This window comes from Postia placenta, assembly GCF_002117355.1.
Source record: "Postia placenta MAD-698-R-SB12 unplaced genomic scaffold POSPLAscaffold_21, whole genome shotgun sequence".
In the NCBI taxonomy this organism is placed as follows: Eukaryota; Fungi; Basidiomycota; class Agaricomycetes; order Polyporales; family Adustoporiaceae; genus Rhodonia; species Rhodonia placenta.
Window position 1 is genome coordinate 38812 of NW_020169852.1, and position 17493 is coordinate 56304.

General features: G+C 55.5%; 8 protein-coding genes across 8 annotated transcripts in view; 4 read left to right on the top strand and 4 right to left on the bottom strand.

The window, feature by feature from the left end:
• POSPLADRAFT_1083705 (hypothetical protein) overlaps positions 1-2588 on the top strand; it is a gene marked incomplete at both ends in the record, with an annotated part of 3953 nt that extends 1365 nt beyond the window's left edge. The window contains 10 exons of the mRNA XM_024483019.1: positions 17-638; positions 696-770; positions 857-866; positions 945-1036; positions 1094-1202; positions 1289-1504; positions 1568-1773; positions 1871-2002; positions 2091-2369; positions 2463-2588. Coding sequence (XP_024333524.1) covers positions 17-638; positions 696-770; positions 857-866; positions 945-1036; positions 1094-1202; positions 1289-1504; positions 1568-1773; positions 1871-2002; positions 2091-2369; positions 2463-2588 — 1867 coding nt within the window. The remainder of the gene's footprint in view (positions 1-16; positions 639-695; positions 771-856; positions 867-944; positions 1037-1093; positions 1203-1288; positions 1505-1567; positions 1774-1870; positions 2003-2090; positions 2370-2462) is intronic.
• A 1256-nt stretch (positions 2589-3844) lies between these two features.
• POSPLADRAFT_1158895 (hypothetical protein) lies at positions 3845-4585 on the bottom strand (the record flags this gene model as incomplete). The annotated part of the gene is made up of 3 exons (XM_024487379.1): positions 3845-4021; positions 4085-4407; positions 4459-4585. The coding sequence occupies 3 exons, from the start codon at positions 4583-4585 to the stop codon at positions 3845-3847; spliced, it is 627 nt and encodes a 208-aa protein (XP_024333525.1).
• Positions 4586-5134: 549 nt separating this feature from the next.
• POSPLADRAFT_1158823 (hypothetical protein) lies at positions 5135-6534 on the top strand (the record flags this gene model as incomplete). Its single annotated transcript, XM_024487369.1, has 3 exons — positions 5135-5563; positions 5627-6011; positions 6062-6534. The coding sequence occupies 3 exons, from the start codon at positions 5135-5137 to the stop codon at positions 6532-6534; spliced, it is 1287 nt and encodes a 428-aa protein (XP_024333526.1).
• A 1152-nt stretch (positions 6535-7686) lies between these two features.
• POSPLADRAFT_1158641 (hypothetical protein) lies at positions 7687-8250 on the top strand (the record flags this gene model as incomplete). The annotated part of the gene is made up of 2 exons (XM_024487341.1): positions 7687-7715; positions 7884-8250. The coding sequence occupies 2 exons, from the start codon at positions 7687-7689 to the stop codon at positions 8248-8250; spliced, it is 396 nt and encodes a 131-aa protein (XP_024333527.1).
• A 160-nt stretch (positions 8251-8410) lies between these two features.
• On the bottom strand, positions 8411-9454 carry POSPLADRAFT_1050433 (hypothetical protein; the record flags this gene model as incomplete). The annotated part of the gene is made up of 6 exons (XM_024479979.1): positions 8411-8545; positions 8590-8624; positions 8671-8802; positions 8845-8917; positions 9044-9244; positions 9308-9454. The coding sequence occupies 6 exons, from the start codon at positions 9452-9454 to the stop codon at positions 8411-8413; spliced, it is 723 nt and encodes a 240-aa protein (XP_024333528.1).
• Positions 9455-10851: 1397 nt separating this feature from the next.
• On the bottom strand, positions 10852-12111 carry POSPLADRAFT_1158725 (hypothetical protein; the record flags this gene model as incomplete). The annotated part of the gene is made up of 6 exons (XM_024487352.1): positions 10852-10945; positions 10997-11500; positions 11556-11597; positions 11667-11728; positions 11784-11851; positions 11916-12111. 6 exons carry the CDS (start codon positions 12109-12111, stop codon positions 10852-10854), a joined length of 966 nt encoding a protein of 321 aa, XP_024333529.1.
• Positions 12112-13001: 890 nt separating this feature from the next.
• Positions 13002-15318, bottom strand: POSPLADRAFT_1050435 (hypothetical protein; the record flags this gene model as incomplete). Its single annotated transcript, XM_024479980.1, has 6 exons — positions 13002-13353; positions 13410-13474; positions 13535-13890; positions 13944-14090; positions 14278-14851; positions 14902-15318. The coding sequence occupies 6 exons, from the start codon at positions 15316-15318 to the stop codon at positions 13002-13004; spliced, it is 1911 nt and encodes a 636-aa protein (XP_024333530.1).
• A 503-nt stretch (positions 15319-15821) lies between these two features.
• POSPLADRAFT_1068018 (hypothetical protein) lies at positions 15822-16792 on the top strand. The gene is made up of 5 exons (XM_024482259.1): positions 15822-15877; positions 15935-15951; positions 16007-16198; positions 16263-16448; positions 16505-16792. Exons 1-5 carry the CDS (start codon positions 15868-15870, stop codon positions 16508-16510), a joined length of 411 nt encoding a protein of 136 aa, XP_024333531.1. The 5' UTR covers positions 15822-15867; the 3' UTR covers positions 16511-16792.
• Positions 16793-17493: the final 701 nt, after the last annotated feature.

Sequence of the window (17493 nt, forward strand, 5' to 3'; positions counted from 1 at the left end):
GCGCGCCCACACTGAGCAGCACGCACCCGTCTCCCTTCCAGGACGAGAACGAAAAATCGGGACAGCCACCGCCCGCCGCGCCGCACGCATCGCTGCCGCGCGCGCTGGCCAGGCTGACGACCGCGTTCCCCGCCGCGCCGTCCGGGCTCGCGGACGCGGATGCGGACATGGACGTGCAGGAGCTGATGGAGGCGCACCTGCCGCCGTGGCCGCGCGCGGCGCAGCTGTGCGACCTGTACCTGGAGCAGGCGCCGTGGTTCTTCGGGGCGGTGACGCGGCGGCAGCTCGTCGAGGAGGTGCTGCCGCTGTTCTACGCCGAGGCGGTGGAGTACCGCGCGCACGCGGGCGCGAGCGGCAGCGGGAGCATCGAGGCGGGCGCGCTGAGCAGCTCCGCGGCGGCGTTCGACCTGCAGCGCGCGCCGAACAGCGGGACGGGGACGGCGCACGACCTGGCGCTGCTGTTTGTGACGTTCTGCTTCGGCGCGCTGACGGACGTCGAGCTGCCGCCCGCGCCGCACAACTCGGAGGCGGAGCAGTACTTCCAGCTGACGCGCGCGGCGCTGAACGCGGAGCCGCTGCTCGAGCGGCCGCCGAGCGTCGTGACGGTGCAGACACTGAGCCTGATGGCGATTTACCAGGTGGGTGGAGGCGTATTCTCTGCGCGTGCATTAACATAATTCAGTCGCCATGGGCAGGGCCTGGTTGCGGATGAAAACAGCATCGAGAGCACGTGGGCGCTCATGGGGCTCAGCTCGAAGCTGGCGCAAAGTGTAAGGCATTCGCATTTCCCTCGAGCGATCGCCGTTCTGCAGCTCTCTTCGCTGACGTCGTGATCTGCTCCCCCCCCCTCTCACAGATCGGTCTGCGTAAGTCGTCCATATGAGAAGCTGCCCCGCGTGCGGATGACCGACGATCCCTTCTACGTCTCTGTTCTGTTTCTGTAGATCGTGATTGCGCCCGATGGAAGCTGCCCCCCGCGGAAGTCCAGAAGCGGCGTGCGCTGTTTTGGGAGCTGTTCATCACCGACTGTTGGCAGGTGGGTCCTGTTATGCCGCTGCTGCTGAACCCGCGCTGACCGCCGTTCTTGGCCCAGGCGCTGGCGACAGGACGACTGCCCACGTTCTCGCTGCCTTTCGTCGACACAGAGCTCCCGGCAGACCCCGACGAGACCATCGCGGACGACGGCACTCCTCAGCCTAGCTGTATGTTTCCACCTGCGTTGCTCTTACTCTTTTTATCTTTCTTTCTAATTCATTTGATTCCTGACGCATTCCGGCGCTACTAATAGTCCCGGCGTGGAAAGCAAAGTGGGGCAAGGAGTGCGTCGCCGACGTCGTGCAGGGAACGCTCACCTCGCGCGCACCAAAGTACACCGTCATACTCGACCTGGACCGCAAAATCCGCGACGTGGCGCTCCCGAAGTACGCCATGGGCGCGCCGCCCCAGAACGCGGGGCTTGCGCAGACGATGGCGCACTTCATGCCGATCAACTACCTGCATCTAAGTGAGTCGAACATGCCTCGCGGACACTGGTCGACACCATGCTGACGCTTCTGCGTTCGGACAGCCCTGCTTTATGTCCACCGCTGCTTCTTCGCACAGGCGCTCAGCGACCACCCGACGGACCCGCTCAAGAGCCAGTACGCCCCGTCGTTCCTTGCGGGCTACCGGAGCGCGTGCGCGTTCCTGGGCACCATCCGCGACCAGTTTGCGATCTTCCCTATCCAGATTGCGCGCTTCTGGGTGTTGTGGACCCATGGGTTCTCTTCTGCGGTGAGTACTGAGTGCGCACGGCCCCGCACGCGTGGTGCTGGTCATCTCATTCACATCTATCTCACACGCTGACATGCCAATGCCGTGCCCGTCCTAGGTGATGCTTGCGTCGGTCGTGACACACGGCGGCACGACCAAGACCGCGCAGGCGGCGCTCGGCGAGCTGAGGCTCGCGTATGACCTCTTCGAGAAGGCGGCCAAATACGGCGGCCGCGCCGTCAAGTTCCTGGTGAGCGGCCGTCGTCTCCATAACTCGTCGTCGTCTCCAGCTGACATCTCATGCGTCTCCGCCCTCCGCCCTCCGCCCTCCGTCTTAGCCCATCGTCCGCCGGCTGCACGAGAAGGCGTACCAGACGTTCAGCCAGGGCCTCCCACCCACGCGGGACATCTTTGCGCCGCGCGTCGCGGGCGCGCGGCACGACGAGCTCTCCATCTTCAGCGGGCGCACACACACCGTCGCGACCAAGGCGAACAAGCCCGCGCGGGCGCGTTCGGTCTCGCGACGCCGCCCCGGCGCGAGCTCCTCCGCGTCGCCCATCTCACCCGACTCGACGGGCTCCCCGCCGGTGATGTCGAGCTCCGGCTCGGCGTCGGGCGTGTCGGGGTCGGGCGCTGGTTCGGGGTCGGGGTCGGGCGCGGGTATTGGATCGGGGCGCAACTCTGAGTCGCCCGCGACGGTGGCGGCGGAGGCGTTTCCGAGCCTGGAGTCGTACGGCAGCGCGGTGCACCCGATGCTGGTGGACCAAATGCGCGCGTTCCATGGCGAGCTGGATGCGCAAATCCATAGCGTGCAGGCTTATTATTTGAGCCAAGGCCAGGGCCAGGGCCAGCCCGCACCCGAACCCGCACTCGCACCCGCACTCGCACCCGCACTCGCACCCGCACCCGCACCGCAGGCCGCTGTGACATACCAGCAATTTCAGCAGTATGACAGCGCACCGCACTACGAGGACATGCAGCAGTATGGCGGTCAGCCGCCCTACGGAGGGGTGCAGCAGCCGCACGATGGTCAACAGTATGCCATGCCATCTGAGTACGGTGGTGGTGGTAGCGGCGGCGACGGGGGCTGGTACGTGATGCAGGGGCAGGAGCAGCCACAGCAGGGCCATATGGACATGCCTCCCCCTCCCGCGCACTCGGCTTCTGCCCAGCAGATGCCCGCGTCACAGCTCGTCCCAATTGATCCACACCAGCTGCAGCCGCCCGCGCACCACTCGCAGGCCTACCAGATGTACGATGATGCCCCGTCTCACGGTCAGTCAACCCAACACTACTACCGCTACGGCATGCCCACCCCCATCACTCCCCAATCCGCCACGGAGCACGCCTACCCCAGCCACCCGCCAGCCCAGTCGCAACTCTGGCCCATCCCGCCCGCAGAGCCTGGAGCGCTGGCGTATCCGCCACCCCCTACGGACTATCAACAAGCCCCGGAGCATGTATACCAGCAGCCCTCCAGCCGGAGCCAGAGCCAGAGCCAGAGCCAGAGCCTCAGCCGCCGCCCGAGCATGAACATGCACGCGAGCCAGGGCTACAGCTATGGTCACCAGCCGCAAGTGGTGCAGATGATGCCGCCCCCGCTTGTGCTCCCCGTGCAGCCGGGTGCATACAGTCTGCAAGAGACGTGGACGTCGTTCATGCAGCATGAGCTGCCGACGCCGGTCGCGCCGCCACCCCCCTTTATGCGCCAGTGAAATGTGCGGTCCCTCGGTGGGTCGCCGAGCCCCCTCCCCTCCCGGCTCTTCGTTTGTATGTACACGATTGGATCGTCTCTGTTCACCTCGCTGTGTCGTATGCTTTTCGCTGTCTATACCGGATAACCCGTTTTCGTGCACTTTGCTTATCGACGTCGCTAATCGCTGTATGGATCTCCTGCGGGATTGTAATATTTATATGTTGTTCAGTGCGCACCGTCGTCGTAGGCCAGGTTAATAGGACTACTGAATGCCTTGTCAAAGACGTGGCCGAACTGCAAACGCTGAGCGAGTTCGTCAAAGCAAGCTGCAATGAGTACGACCGGAAAGAAAAGCGGTCCCATGTGGATTATGGATTATGCCACTATCTAAGGTAGTTATGACTCTGAGGCGGCGCTCTCAGCAGCTAATAGATCGCCTTTTAGCCCGCCCATGCTGTCACAGACCTCCATGACATGTTCATGGAACACGTCCGGGAGACCTTCAGGTCGACCTGGCACAAGGATATTTGGGAGCACGCGAGTGTGGAACAACCGGTGCGCAACAGAACCACCCTGGAACGTGTAGAATCGCTGGTCAAATCGCGTACGGAGACCAGATAGCAAATAAGGACACACAAATTGGTGGAAGACACCCCCCACGAGAGCCTCCACCGCAGTGCCCTGTACTTTGTACAGCCCGACACTCCGCGAGGCCTCTGGGCCTAGGCGAGACAACACCGCAACGGGGCCCTCTTGCCTCGCAGTAGGTGTGGAAAGCAGGGGACCGGCCACCGGTGTCCATTTCATGACTTTTCCAAACGACCACAGCGGCGCGACGTGCTCTCCGAGGACGTACGTGTTGAGCGCGCGCTGGGAGATTTGGGAGTAGTCATGCGTTGGGTGCAGCGCGGGGGAGCTGTGTAAGAAGAGGTGGAGGTATGTCTGGAGGATACGTCTGCCTGGGTCTCGACTAAGTATCACACCGCGTTGAATCAGCTCGGAGGTCATACCTATAAAGCTGAGTCGTGCGTTATGTCTGTAGATGGCGTCGGGATGGCTGGTGTGCGTCAGGATGCGGGCAGCAAGTTCTGGGGGAAACTTGAGAGGTGGGAACAGAGAGTTCAGGTGTTGCTCCATATCCATTTGGGCGACATCCGTGTGCAGGGCTCGCAGCGAGCCCTTTTGCGCATCCACTAGGCATGCTGGCCGCGAGGATCGTCGTGTCGAACCCGACGCTTGCTGGATGTCGGAGAACGCGCGCGTTTGTGCTCCCCATCCTGTATAATGCAACTTGAGCACAACCCATGAACAGATGCGCTGCCTATATACCTGGAGCAATGCGTCGGCAGTGTCGCCCCGCGTGCCGCGGTGTTGAGAAGATCCAACTTTTTGACATGGCACCGGGGATCTTCGCAAACGAGGCAAGGAAGTACGAGTCAGCCCGCAGCCAGCAGCAAGCCTCTGGACGCGTGAACGATTGGCGAGGAAACGAAGTGACTTGGTGGAAAGCAAGCCTCAGCTCACTGGCAGCTGAGCGACAGTATTTGAGCCGAGTCGATCTGGATCCCGTGATCGAGTGAACTGGATCGACCCGCGACCTCCGTACTATGTCGTTCTTCGCCCCGTGCTCGTCCTCCGCTCGCACCTTCTCCTGCCGTGGCTGGATAGCTTTGGGAAGTACTGGGCATGCATGATTTCACCAGGGAAGAGATTCTGTCGGTCTTAGCAGGACTGGGCATCGAGCTTCCCCCTGCGACCAAGCTTCCTCACGAAGCTCTGCAGAAGCGTCTCAAACAAAGCTTACTTGCAGCTCAGTCTTTCTTCAACGTCCTACCGGCTCCCCCTGTCGATCCTAAATCTCTCACCGAATGGCCATTGCCAGAGCACGAACCTGATAACACTGTTCTCGAGGCGATCAAACGGTCTAACCTCGCTGAAATCAGCGCAAACATCCAAGCGATGCGTCGCGGCGAGCATGTGGCGCCGGAGATCTTCGTCAATCCTGTATCGGACTTGAGGCAAACACTTATGGGGATTGCCAGTGTGTGGGATAAGGGGCTTAGATGGTGCGTCATTAACGATCTCGAGTCTCAAGTCTGTACCATCAGTCTCAGAGTGCGTGATATCAGTAGACAACGTATTCGAGTGCTCTGCAATCTCTCACCTTGCGAACCGCAGATCCTATCAATCCACGCGCTGAATTCGCAGACACCTCTCATCGTCGTCCTGTATCGCGCATTCACTATTGCCGATGCACCTGCTGGTGTTGAGTGGGCCCAGGCGCAATTGCAGAAGAGCTTGGCTTCCACGATCAAGGCGACAGTACTGGAACAGAAACTCATTCTTAAGCTGCTGGGGCTGAACTCCAAGTATCTCTCCCATAATTATGCGCCGGGGAAAACCCCTTTGGAGACGGACTTTACGCCGTCGTTCTTTCTTCCGGTCGGGCCTCTCGGCTTTGCAGATATAGGAAAGCTCAACGCAGACACAGGATGCTTCCTGTGTGGCAAGAAAGCGGCCAGTCGGTGCTCGCAGTGTCAATCTGTCTCATATTGTGGGCCAGGTCAGTCCGTCCTTGAAGCAGCCGACATGTCCTGATACCCACACGTGCAGAGTGCCAACATGCGGATTGGCCCAACCATAAACATACATGCCGCTCACTCAAGGGCGGTTCCTGGCGCACGATTCCGTTCACGCGCGTCATGCCCGGTCATGAGGGGAGCTATAGTGCCTATCTAAACCGTTTCCATAGCGCCACCAATTTTGGCTCTGTCCGCGACCCTGCGAACGACTCAATCCCCCCACCCAATATCCATGGCGACAAGGTCTTCCTCGTCAAGCTGCAGCTCGGGGTGTCATCTGGGATGCCAAACATGATGATCTATGACAGGCAACAGTCGTTCAACGATTCCGTATTCTTCGTGAAGGACGTCAACCCGCAGCTTTTCGAGGAAGTGCAAGCAGAGATGTCGGGCCCACGCAGTGGGTATCGGGGGCTGAAGATGTACCGATTTGCGAAACGCCTCAGCGACTGGGAGCTCAGCATTTGCCTGGATAGAAAACCTCAAGGTGAGATCAAATGGTGATCAAGCGGTTTTTGGGCAGTTTCTCAAAGGCCAGGGTGGACCGGGGGTGACACTCGAATGATCCCATAATGGTAGGACAGGGTTTCCTGCGGTGGGCATCCTTCGCGCACGTATTACAACTGTACATTTTGGTCTAAATCAATGGTGAATCGAACCGATCGACGCTCAGTGATCAATTTGATCGCCCAATTTGTCTTCGCTGCCCGTTCACGTTCTACTTTCATTTGGCCGCGCGCTGCATTGCTGCAGGCACAGAAGATCTGCTCCAGCAATTTTTGCCTATATTAATCCAGAGTCTGCAGATCTGTAATCAACATGGAGCCCCTGAAGAGACAAGAAATCCTCTCGATTCTAACCAAGCTCGGCGTCGAACTTCCTCCCGCGACGAGATTACCAGATGAAGCCCTGAAGAAGCGTCTCCAGCAAGGTTTTCAGGCAGCGCAGTCTTCTTCGAGAGTACTTCAGACAGCCCCTATCAACCCGATGGTTCTCCCTGCTTGGCAAGGAGCCGACAAATCTGTCCACGAGGCAATCAAGAGGGTAAACTTCTCGAAGGCGTACACAAATTACCAGAGAATGCGCAGAGGACAGGATATCACGCCCGAACTCTTCGTCAATCCTGTCATGGACTTAGACAAACGCTCATGTCGATCACCGCTGCGTGGGATCAAGGCCATCGATGGTGTGTCATTCAAGACCCAGCCTCTGAGAGCTATGCTATCAATATCCGAGTACGTGCGAACGTGCGTTATGAAGGAGAGGCTCTAGAAATCTGACGATACGTCGATCTCAGATGTTGTCGGTTCAGAAACTGGATTCAGAGACACCACTCATAGTAGTCCTATATCACTCGGTAACCAAGGAAAATATCCTTTCCGGTGTTCAATGGCTACAGGCCCAGATGGACAAAAGAGGTCCTTCCGTTGAGATCAAAGCCACGGAGCTCGAGCAAAAGCTGATACTGAAGTTGCTGGCCCTGAATTCCAAGTACCTCTCGAACGATTATAAGCCAGATAGAGAGCCTGCAGAACCGGCATATAAGCTGTCATTCTTCCTTCCTGTCGGGCCCCTCAGTCTTGAAGATATCGGGAAGCTAAACGCGGACACAGGATGTGCCTTGTGCGGCAGAAGGACGAGCAGCCGGTGTTCACAATGCCAGTCTGTCTCCTACTGTGGAAAAGGTACGCACTATCATGGCAATGACTGTCTACACGCTAATTTGGCTGCGCAGAGTGCCAGCGAGCGGACTGGCCCAGCCACAAGCATACATGCCGCTCACTCAAAGGCGGTACCTGGCGCGCGCTCCCTTTCTCTCGGACGATACCTGGGATGGAGTGAATGTATAGCAGCACTTTCAACCGCTTCGACGGCCCGACCAATCTCGACTCCGTTGGTATCAACGGTCCGGCGAGTTACTCGAGCGTGCCCGCCAACATCCACGGCGAGAAGGTCTTCCTCGTCAAGCTGCAAATTGGTCTATCTCTCGATGCAATGGACGTCATGATCTACGACCGACAGCGATCGTTCGGCGAAGTGTACTTTGCCAAAAACGAGGACGCGCAACTCTTTGCAGACATGAAAGCGGAGATGCGGGGCCCTCGTGGCGGCTTTAAAGGCGTGAAAATGTATCGGTATGCCAAGCGGGTCAGCGATTGGAAATTGAACCTCTGTCTGGACAGAGCCACTTACCGAGATCAAGTGGTAGGTGCGAGGTAAGTCAGCTCGGCTTACGCTCGTCTAAGGATTCTGATCTAGAGTTGACGCAAGATTGTCGCGCGTTCCATCGGAGGCAATCCGAGTACTATGCAATTCGAAGCGGCCCCCAGTGTCCTGTCCCCATGTGTTTATAATGTGTATGTCTCTTACCCTGCTGTCTTCATGTCAACAAGGTACTGTGTATGATTCCTTTCGCTTGAAGAAGGGGCGACCCATGGGCACGCACCAGTTGGCCTCTATCCGGCGCGAATTTGACGACACCATCTCGCAGTAAGCCCAATGTTTGAGGGCATCTCTTGATTTCCAGCGCGTGATCCAGGTCGACGCCATCCTTTTTACCACATCCCCAATAGGACCTGCCACCTTTCGAGAAACTTGGCGGTGCATTTGTCAGCCCAGTGTTTACAACATGCGATGCACCTCTCCCTTGTTCGATGGCTAAGGACAGCCATCTAATCTGTTCCGATAGATGTGTGACCGACTCGAGCGCGACTGCTGTAGGATCCAGAGTATACACCCTAGCTTTCTTCTTTTTGCCCTTACGACGACTACCTGACGAATCTGATGAGCTCGAACCCTCGTCAAACGACTCACCTTCATCATCATCGGAGCTATCCGACTCCTCCTCTTCAGACTCTGGATCATAATCGAGGTTCTCCGTACTGAACTACTCGCGTGCCGCCTGAATAAGTTGTGCCATCGTCGCCGGATCGACAACAGTTAGCCTCTTCCCTTTCACTTGTTCGAGCGTGCCGACGATTCCTTTCCGGATATTCTCAGTTAGGCCTTTGACAAATAGCACATCACGCTCCGACTCTGACATCAGCGCTCGTGGCACCAAGTCGCCCATCTTCTTACCAAATGCGATTGCATATTTATTCACCGCACGACGAGTACGCACCTTCTTCTCCCGCCTCATCTTGTCTGAGAATTGTCGCAAGCCGACTACAGTCACCCGATCATTACCTTTATCTGCGCAATACAGCCTCATTTCCTTCTTCGCTGCATCTCAATCGTTACTTCTGAATGCGATATTTTGCTCCAGGAGCTCTTTAACCGACGTAGAGCAATAGTTCAGCACTCCAAAGGGTAACTCTTGCTCCTTGATGCCGGCGCGCTTTGCCATCCTTTCGAAATGAGTGAGAAATGATTCTAGCTTCTTACCTTTGAATCTCAAGGCTTGCTTCGAGCCCAGAAACGGCATTGATGCAATCGTAGTAGGCATCTTCTCTGCGAGTAACTGCTGGATTTCTTGTAATGTCACGAGGTTCGATGGATTCTGTAGGTTTGTTCCTGAACGTGATTGACTAGGTGAACCCGGCCTCGAAGCTGTCATTGACGGAGTCTGCCAGCCTGATGGTCGCATTTTGAGGCGCATGCGTCTGCGATGTGTCTTCGGTTGCAGTATCGACGGCGTCGATGAACTAACAAGTGTGTCAGTCCAAACGGAGAACTTCTGTACTTACCTTGGTATGGTCAATACCTGTGGGAGGCTCTTTTGCAGCTGTCGTCCAAAGAAGGTCGGAGGATGTCAAAGCCTGTGATGGCTAGCTAGAATAAAAACAAACTCAAGTACGGCCTAGGATCTGACAATGTCAATGCGCAATATTCGAGAATTCGAGAATCCACTGTTTTGTGAAACAACGGATACCGCACTCGAGTCGTTGTGCTGGAGCTCGATATATGCGCGATATAACGTTGCGCGTATCGATAAAAAGACTACGCGATACTAGAGGACATTACAGCGAATACGATACTCAAATCACGTCCGTTGAATGAAGGCTCACCAGGTACGTGCGACGTTTGAGTCGCTTGTCCGCATCTGTTCGCGAGGAGAAGATGAAGGCTGCAGGGGAAAGAGAAAGCGTATTTCTCGGCGTCGAAGCCGGATTATAACCTGTACAAGCCCGAGAACGCCGATGACGTCTGAGGAACTTGACATAGAGTGAGGCAAACGGAAAGAGCAAAACACAACAGAACCCTAACTAAGTAAGATGCATACCGACGACCGTCGCCCCTGGCACAGTCTTGGCCTGTCCGCTCCTGATGTCGACGGCGTCTACTTACGGTGCCTCCGTATTCCCATACAGTGGCACATTCCCACAGGCAAAGGAGCTGACCCAGGTGGGCATTGGACGCGGCGTAGGGATGTTCGTGGATGCTGCGAGACGCACGATCCGCGTCGGCCTTGACGTGATCGAGATCCATGATGCTCCTTGCGTCATCGGCCCGGACGAATACGGCGGCAGAGAATCCTATCCACTTGCTCATCGATGTCACCGACGCTACCCGCGCAGTCATTCTGTTTACTATGCCGCTCGTTTTTCGGCAGGTATCTGCAACGTCTTCTACTCTGATGTGTCTTCAAGCTGATGCAGATGGTGGAGCATGCATTAGAATCAGGCGTCCGATGCTTATGCAGCAGGGATAGACGCATGTTTTCCAAATACTTATGGGCTGTATATCACAAGTGCCATTAGTAGCCGACCTGCGTAAATATTGATCGTTACCTCGAGGAAACCGTTGCCGCCATCAGTACACACAGAGAACAGCACGTGCAAATACATTGTATGAGTTTACTATGGGCACCCAGAAATGCGTTCATAAAGATACATCAGCGAAGACCGGACGATGGTCGCTGGCAAGGATACCATCGTCCGTCAGAGACGACCCCACTTTATGCGCATTCGCCCTCCTGAAAAAACAACAGTCAGAGAGGACATCACCGTAGAATCTACACGCCTACCATCCGCCATTGCTGCCGCCGAACACAAAGTCGATGCGGGTGAACACAGAGTGATCGTTCGGCCTATTGAACCCCGTAAAGGTCGCGAAGTCGCCCCAGACACGCAGCTTCGGCGTCTCCACCTTGAGGTCCTGCATCACGAAATCAGGCAGCGCGTCCTCCGGCACCGCATACTTCTTGGCGAACGCGGGGTCGACAGGAATCGGGCGCTGCTTGCCCGTGATTATCTGGTACGCACCCGAGTCGTAGCCCGTCGCAGCGCTGTTGAAGTCGCCGGTAACGAAGACGGGCCCGCCAGTCGTGTAGGCCTCGTAGCGCGCGCGGATGAGCAGGAGCGAAGCAGCGAGACGGCGCTGGATGTCGGAGCGGTCGTCGAGGTGCGTGTTGAGCAGCGTGAAGGCTTGTGGTGAGGAGGCGAGAGACGATTTTGCGTTGAAGCGGACGACCTCGCATACCCGGTGGGAGCCTGCGCCCGGGAATCGAGAAGGTTCGAAGGGGGTGTGGCTATTCCATGCTCCAGGTCGGTGAAGGACATCTGATGCCAATGAGTTATACGTACGAGAGCCAGAAGGATTCCTTCTCCACTAATGTAAGTTCGGTCCTGTAGGCCGAGATGGTTGTGTCAGAGATATACAAAATAAGTGAACGATTAAAGCGCCACCCTACATACGTCTTGTAAAAGATTGGGCAGAATTCGCCCGCCTCAGCTCCGTCGTCGCGTCCCACGCCTACCTAGAATAGCGATGTGAGTCATCGTAGGCATTTGACAAACGGTTAGGATCCTTACCCACGCCCATTCATCCCCAAGCAGCTGTGCTAGATCCCTGACTTGTCTGACCAGCGCTTCTTGGAATCCTGCAGCAGCAGAGAAATATCTAGAATCCGACAGCTGACCCCGAATGGATGGCGTAGAACGAACCAATAATAGTGGGATTCTCGCTGAGCAGATGCTGCGCGACTTTCATTCTTCTAGTACTCCATGGCTGTTCTCCGCTCCTCGCTAAATAATGAGGTTCTTCCAGCGGACCCGGAAGCACTTCCAGAGACTGTTGCACAGTAATATTGTCCGGCTGCGAGTCGTAGCGGAGGTTGTACGTCGCTATGCGGAGCTGCATCCTGGGGCTGGGCTTGTACAAGACGTGGCCTGCTCGAAAGAACAGGATTACGGCTGCGATCAGAACGGCAGTGAACGTCATCATTGGCATGTCTAGCGACCCTTTCGAGGAACCAGTGTCTCAGTACTCGATCGCAAAAATCAGGGGTGCGCTTTATGCCGCACAACAAGTTCGAATAACAACGGAAGTCTGAAGGCTTGAGACGAGGTGTAGATACATATCATGAACATAGATGATTCAATAAAGAATGCGCGCTCGGAATAAGTGTATGTCAGGCTGACGCAGCATTGCGGTTGGTTGGTGTTCTCAAGCTGGCTGCAGACGCCATAGATGCACGTAGGTACCACTAGCAGATGAGTCGCAGAACGCACCTTCGAAGAATATGTCCCTTTACGTGGCTGCAGCAGCAAGATCTAAAGATCTAAGGGTGGGTTGTAGTCAGTGTCAAGTCAGTCTCCATCCATTCACGTTACATACCACGTCGAAGCAGTGGGGTATGCTTGAGAACCGTCAACCTGAGCCCGGGGAAAACACTCTATGTTGTATGTCTTGTACAGGATGAAAACGAACGCTGCCAAGTTAAGCGAGCCGCGGTCAGGTGGCGCGGTGGAAGGCCTTGGGTACACCAAGCAGGCAGTACAGCATCGATGAATCGAACGTGCTTGCCGTATCACCCTAGCGGTGCCGCCTTGGTCAACAAAGAACGTGGTTATCGGGCGCCCCGCCCCCAACAAGGGATTTCCGTGCACTCAAGTACTCGTGACGCTCGAACTACTCGACCGAGAAATAGTCGAGCAAAAATCCAAGCATATGAAGATCAAGTGAGCTACGAGGACTACGCGACTAGTTATTGACATCTTAGGCATCTGCTCTCAAATATCTCTCGAGAATCAAGCACTGGCAAACTCCATCGCGAATTCCTCCATTGCGTCCAGGGTCTCGGCCAAATGAACCGAGCTCAGCTTCTCCCCACGACTCACAGCTAACGAGTGTGCTGTCCGAACTGCGTTCTTGATCTGACGGCCGTTGATGTCGCGCTCAGCAAGCTCCTCCAGCCGGTCATCAACAGGCTCTGCACCAGCCTTGAGAAGGAACGACCGCCAAATCTGAACTTTGGCGGACTTCGACAGCCCTTTGAAGTTCAGGGCTACGTGAATCCGAGACAGGAATGCGGGATCAAATGTCTTGACGCGGTTAGTGGTCAGGAAGAGGATGCCGGTGTAGTATTCGATGTTTCGCAAACTGTCGTGGAAGGCGGGCGGTCAGCGCGAGACGGCAATTCGTGCAAGATGACTCACAAGACAGCGACCATAGCATTCCGCTCTTGATCATTCAACGATCGTTCTTCGAGGAAGACATCGGCCTATTTATCCCATGAGCGTCATGAGTATTTGCGGGAGAAAGCCGAGGCAACTAGCCCAACCTCGTCGATCAACATCACCGCCTTCCAGGTCGACGCCATCTTAAAAAGTCGCTGCAGCTTGACGTCGAGATCACGCGCGGTTGTGCCGAGGTCACCAGCGCTGACAGCGAGCAACGGGCACCTGATGTGCTCACTGGTCGCCTCGGCCGACAGTGTCTTGCCCACGCCAGGAGGCCCGAAGAGGTTGATGACCAGTCCCTGACCTTTCCCCGGGACGAAGTCGTCGGGGCCTATTCTGGCCATGTGGACCTCCACAAGTGAGCGGAGAAGTGCCTTGCGACTGCCGGGGAGCACGAGGTTGGCGAAGACCTCATCGTTCCAGGTGATGGATTGGAGACGATCAATGCTGAACACGACTGTAAACATAGCTATAAGCCATTGATCGTTTTACAGACGGGACTGTGCGCACGCCATTTCTTTTCCAACAGAGCGAACCCGTAGACAATGGGTGGGGCGAGTAAGAGGTCGTCATCTTGCAGTGCGGGCTCGATGACCTTAAACGTCGAGATGATCTGTATCGAAGGTCCCAAGATTGGGTTGAGATCGTGATATGCAGCTGTAGCCACTCGTGAGCACTAGTGTGTACTTGACTATAACAGACACACTTTTGTCGATCACAACTCGAGAATCAACCTAAAGCGCCACACAGTGTCAGGATCACGTCATCAGAGTCGGGGAGACTCGAACATTATAATTGACAGAGCACTTCTCTCTGCCGGCGATAGTACACTCCGCAGCTATACCTTTGTAGTGGAGATGGTGTGACCCGTTCAGCTCCCGCCACCTGCGACCGCGCGCGGTCAAAGATGCTCTCAGAGCTTTCTCATCGGGATGGTACTGAATAGGGTACGCCGAAAGGGTGTTGATCTTAACGACGCCCTGGAACGCGTTCACAGAGATTGCCTCCGCGACGGTACCATACACCAGTCCATCCTGAGTGCCGGCGACACCTTTCTTGACAGAGTTGAGGCGAATCGAGTGCATGGATTCTATGTAGCGATAGGTCAGAATGTACGAGATCCCGCGTTGCACGGACTCAAGCTGCACGGCGTGCGCATGGCCCGAGATGGGACACTTGATGATGAGGATACTCTTCGGGACGAATATAGCATACAGGAGGTCAAACGTGATCTCGTCGTGTGCAGTTAGGTTAGCAATGCGCCCGAGGGTGCTGCCGTGGTCGGCACGCAAGTAGTTGAAAACGGAATCGACTGTCGCGCACGCGATGTTGTCCGCCTCCGACGGATGGTCGCTGCTCAGCCCAGCTCGATACTCGAGCAGCTTGGGGTAAAATGTAATGAACAGATCTGGAGATAGCTGAAGGGGGGCAATTATGCGGGATTTTCATCTAAGTGCAGATGACACACCTGCAGAGGCTCGTCGGACCACGACACACCCTTTATAAATTGCATGACATCCCTGCAGATTGCCCGAAGCACAGGGCTTTTGACGACAATATGGAATGTCGGCTCCGCTCCGTGTTTGATAGGAATCGTACGAATTACCACGAAGCAGAACGAACGCCACGGGTCATTATCTGGTGGAATCGTTGCGGGGCGCGATAGCAAACTCGTGTCGCGATATGCCCATTGCCGCGTCTGAGTGCTGCAGTAATAGTCAACGTGCTTGACCTCAAGGGTAGGTGCCGTTGTGGACGCGACAGGGGTCGTTGCTGTGATGATGGATTGAGAGTCTGTGCCGCTGGAAGTATCTCCTTCTGATACCTCGTCTTGACTAACTTTGAGTGAGGTGTGCTGGTTCCAAGGAAACGGGAACAAAGACATCTCGTCGAGCCTCACGCGTGCGGGGTACGAATGGGTGATCAATCTCACAAGTGCTCACTTTTAAAATGCGCAAGCAGGATTCCGCGGTCTGCCAAGTACGACAGATGGACAAATTCATGTCAAAGTACACGCAGTTGCGGTGCAAACCCTAGGAGAGCGTGTACAGATCTGTCGTATGCGCGTGCTACCATTTGGCGTCAGGTCATTTGCTCACAGTGCGTGATGTCTGAATGTAGCTGTGAACTGTCCTTGCTTCCAAAGCTCAACAGCTCTTAACCGTACTTTGAAGCCTTTCCAGTCGCTGTGCACGGAACCTGTCTCGGAACAGCATAACATAATAGAGAAAGAGAGGCAAAAAGTCAACGTTTCCATAGTACTTTACGGTAGCGACAGAGAGGCAGAGAAGTGACCGTGAGAACTTATGACACAAACTATACAGCAAGCCCTCGGCAAATGCCGGGTGGCTGCATTCACCACGAGCCAACCACTGTGTCCTAATATCCGGTAAGGAAATCCCGCCCGCCTCCTCCGTTCTCGCAAGTCCTCAAGATGCCCCGAGGTATGTCACGACGGTATTCAGATCGTGTAAGGTCTTGCTGAAGTGCTGCTGCGGCAGTTTATAAGCCTGGCAAGGTGAGACTTCGCGTTTGATCCCGTCCTAGAAGCTTCGTGCTGAGTGTGACGCCAGGTCGCTATCGTCCTCCAGGGACGCCAGGCAGGCAAGAAAGTCATCGTCATCAAGCAGCTTGATGAGGGTACCAAGGAGCGACCATACCCCCACGCGATTGTTGCCGGCATCGAGCGCTACCCTTTGAAGGTGACGAAGCGCATGGGCACGAAGAAGCTAGCGAAGCGGAGCAAAATCAAGCCTTTTATCAAGGTGCGCATGTCGTATCCACGTCTACTGGCGTCCTGGGATCTCATATCGAGTGCTGGTACGGTAGGTCGTCAACTACTCGCACCTTTTCCCCACACGTTATGCGCTTGAGCTGGAGGGTCTGAAGGGCACGGTCTCGTCGGATACATTCAAGGAGCCCTCACAACGGGAGGACTCGAAGAAGCAGATCAAGAAGCTGCTTGAGGACCGCTACACGAGTGGGAAGAACAAGTGGTTCTTCCAGCCCCTTCGCGTACGTCAACCTATCTCATGGTTTGGTCCAATTAACCACTCACATGAGCACTCCAGTTCTAGGCACATTTGTCGGTTGTCACGCTGTTTGGGGAGACTGCAAAACCGCTACATGTACTACATGTCCACCATGACGCATGCTCTGCATCCTGTTTTCCCGTATTTCCTCCGGTTCTATGCAACACATAATGCACTGTAACTGGCTGATGTGTGTGCCCGAAATGCTTGTCTGCAGAGGAATGGACAGGTCAGACGTTGCATGGGACATGGTACATGATTGATGAAGTCTTCTCACTGATTGCAAAAAGTTACGCCCTCTGTCAATGTCATTGATTCTACTCATTTACCCGCTGCATTTGACTACAAGCTTTCCAACCGTGTTGCTATTTGGGTCTGAAACAGATCACCCCTGGTACTTGATATCGCGACTGTAACTGCGTTTCTCACCAGGCTGTGCTGTGAGTGATGAGACAAGGTGCAACCTTTAACGTCGCTAAGAAAATTGGTCACTCGAGCCTCGACAGTTTCCCGCTCCGAGGCACGATGTCAATTGAGCTCGCTGTGTTCCTGACCCGTGTTTACATGGCATAAAATAAGCATGTTCATCAATGAATGCTATGCATCAAAAGGATTGACCCGCAACCTAGGCACGTCCGGAACAGGAGACTGATCCATGGTTTCACCTCGACGGTCAAAATATCGACGGGGATTTATGGTCGCGTAAACTAAGCAAATACTCGAAGCTATCATTTCTCGCACTGCCTTCGACTGGGAGACTGGGTTCAAGTCATTCTGTTCATCGGACTCAGGGGCAAACCACCGCATTACATCCTCAAACATACCGACTCCGCCGAGATATCATGGCCGCCGAAATCATAACCCGCTTCGTTTCTCTCCTGCTGATCTCCGCATCCTACTCAGGAGGCTGGAGACCGCCAAGTCTAGTGATGCGTGTCTGAACCCCTAGGTGTAATATGAATAAATGCACCCCGCCAATCGTTGCCCCCCTGTCTCTTCTAACTAGGCAACATCCCCACTGTTAGCGT

What these genes read in the sequence shown, in the direction of transcription:
- POSPLADRAFT_1068018 (XM_024482259.1), top strand. An exon ending in AAATCAAGCCTTTTATCAAG is followed by an intron (nt 16,199 to 16,262) that starts GTGCGCATGTCG and finishes CTGGTACGGTAG; the next exon opens with GTCGTCAACTACTCGCACCT.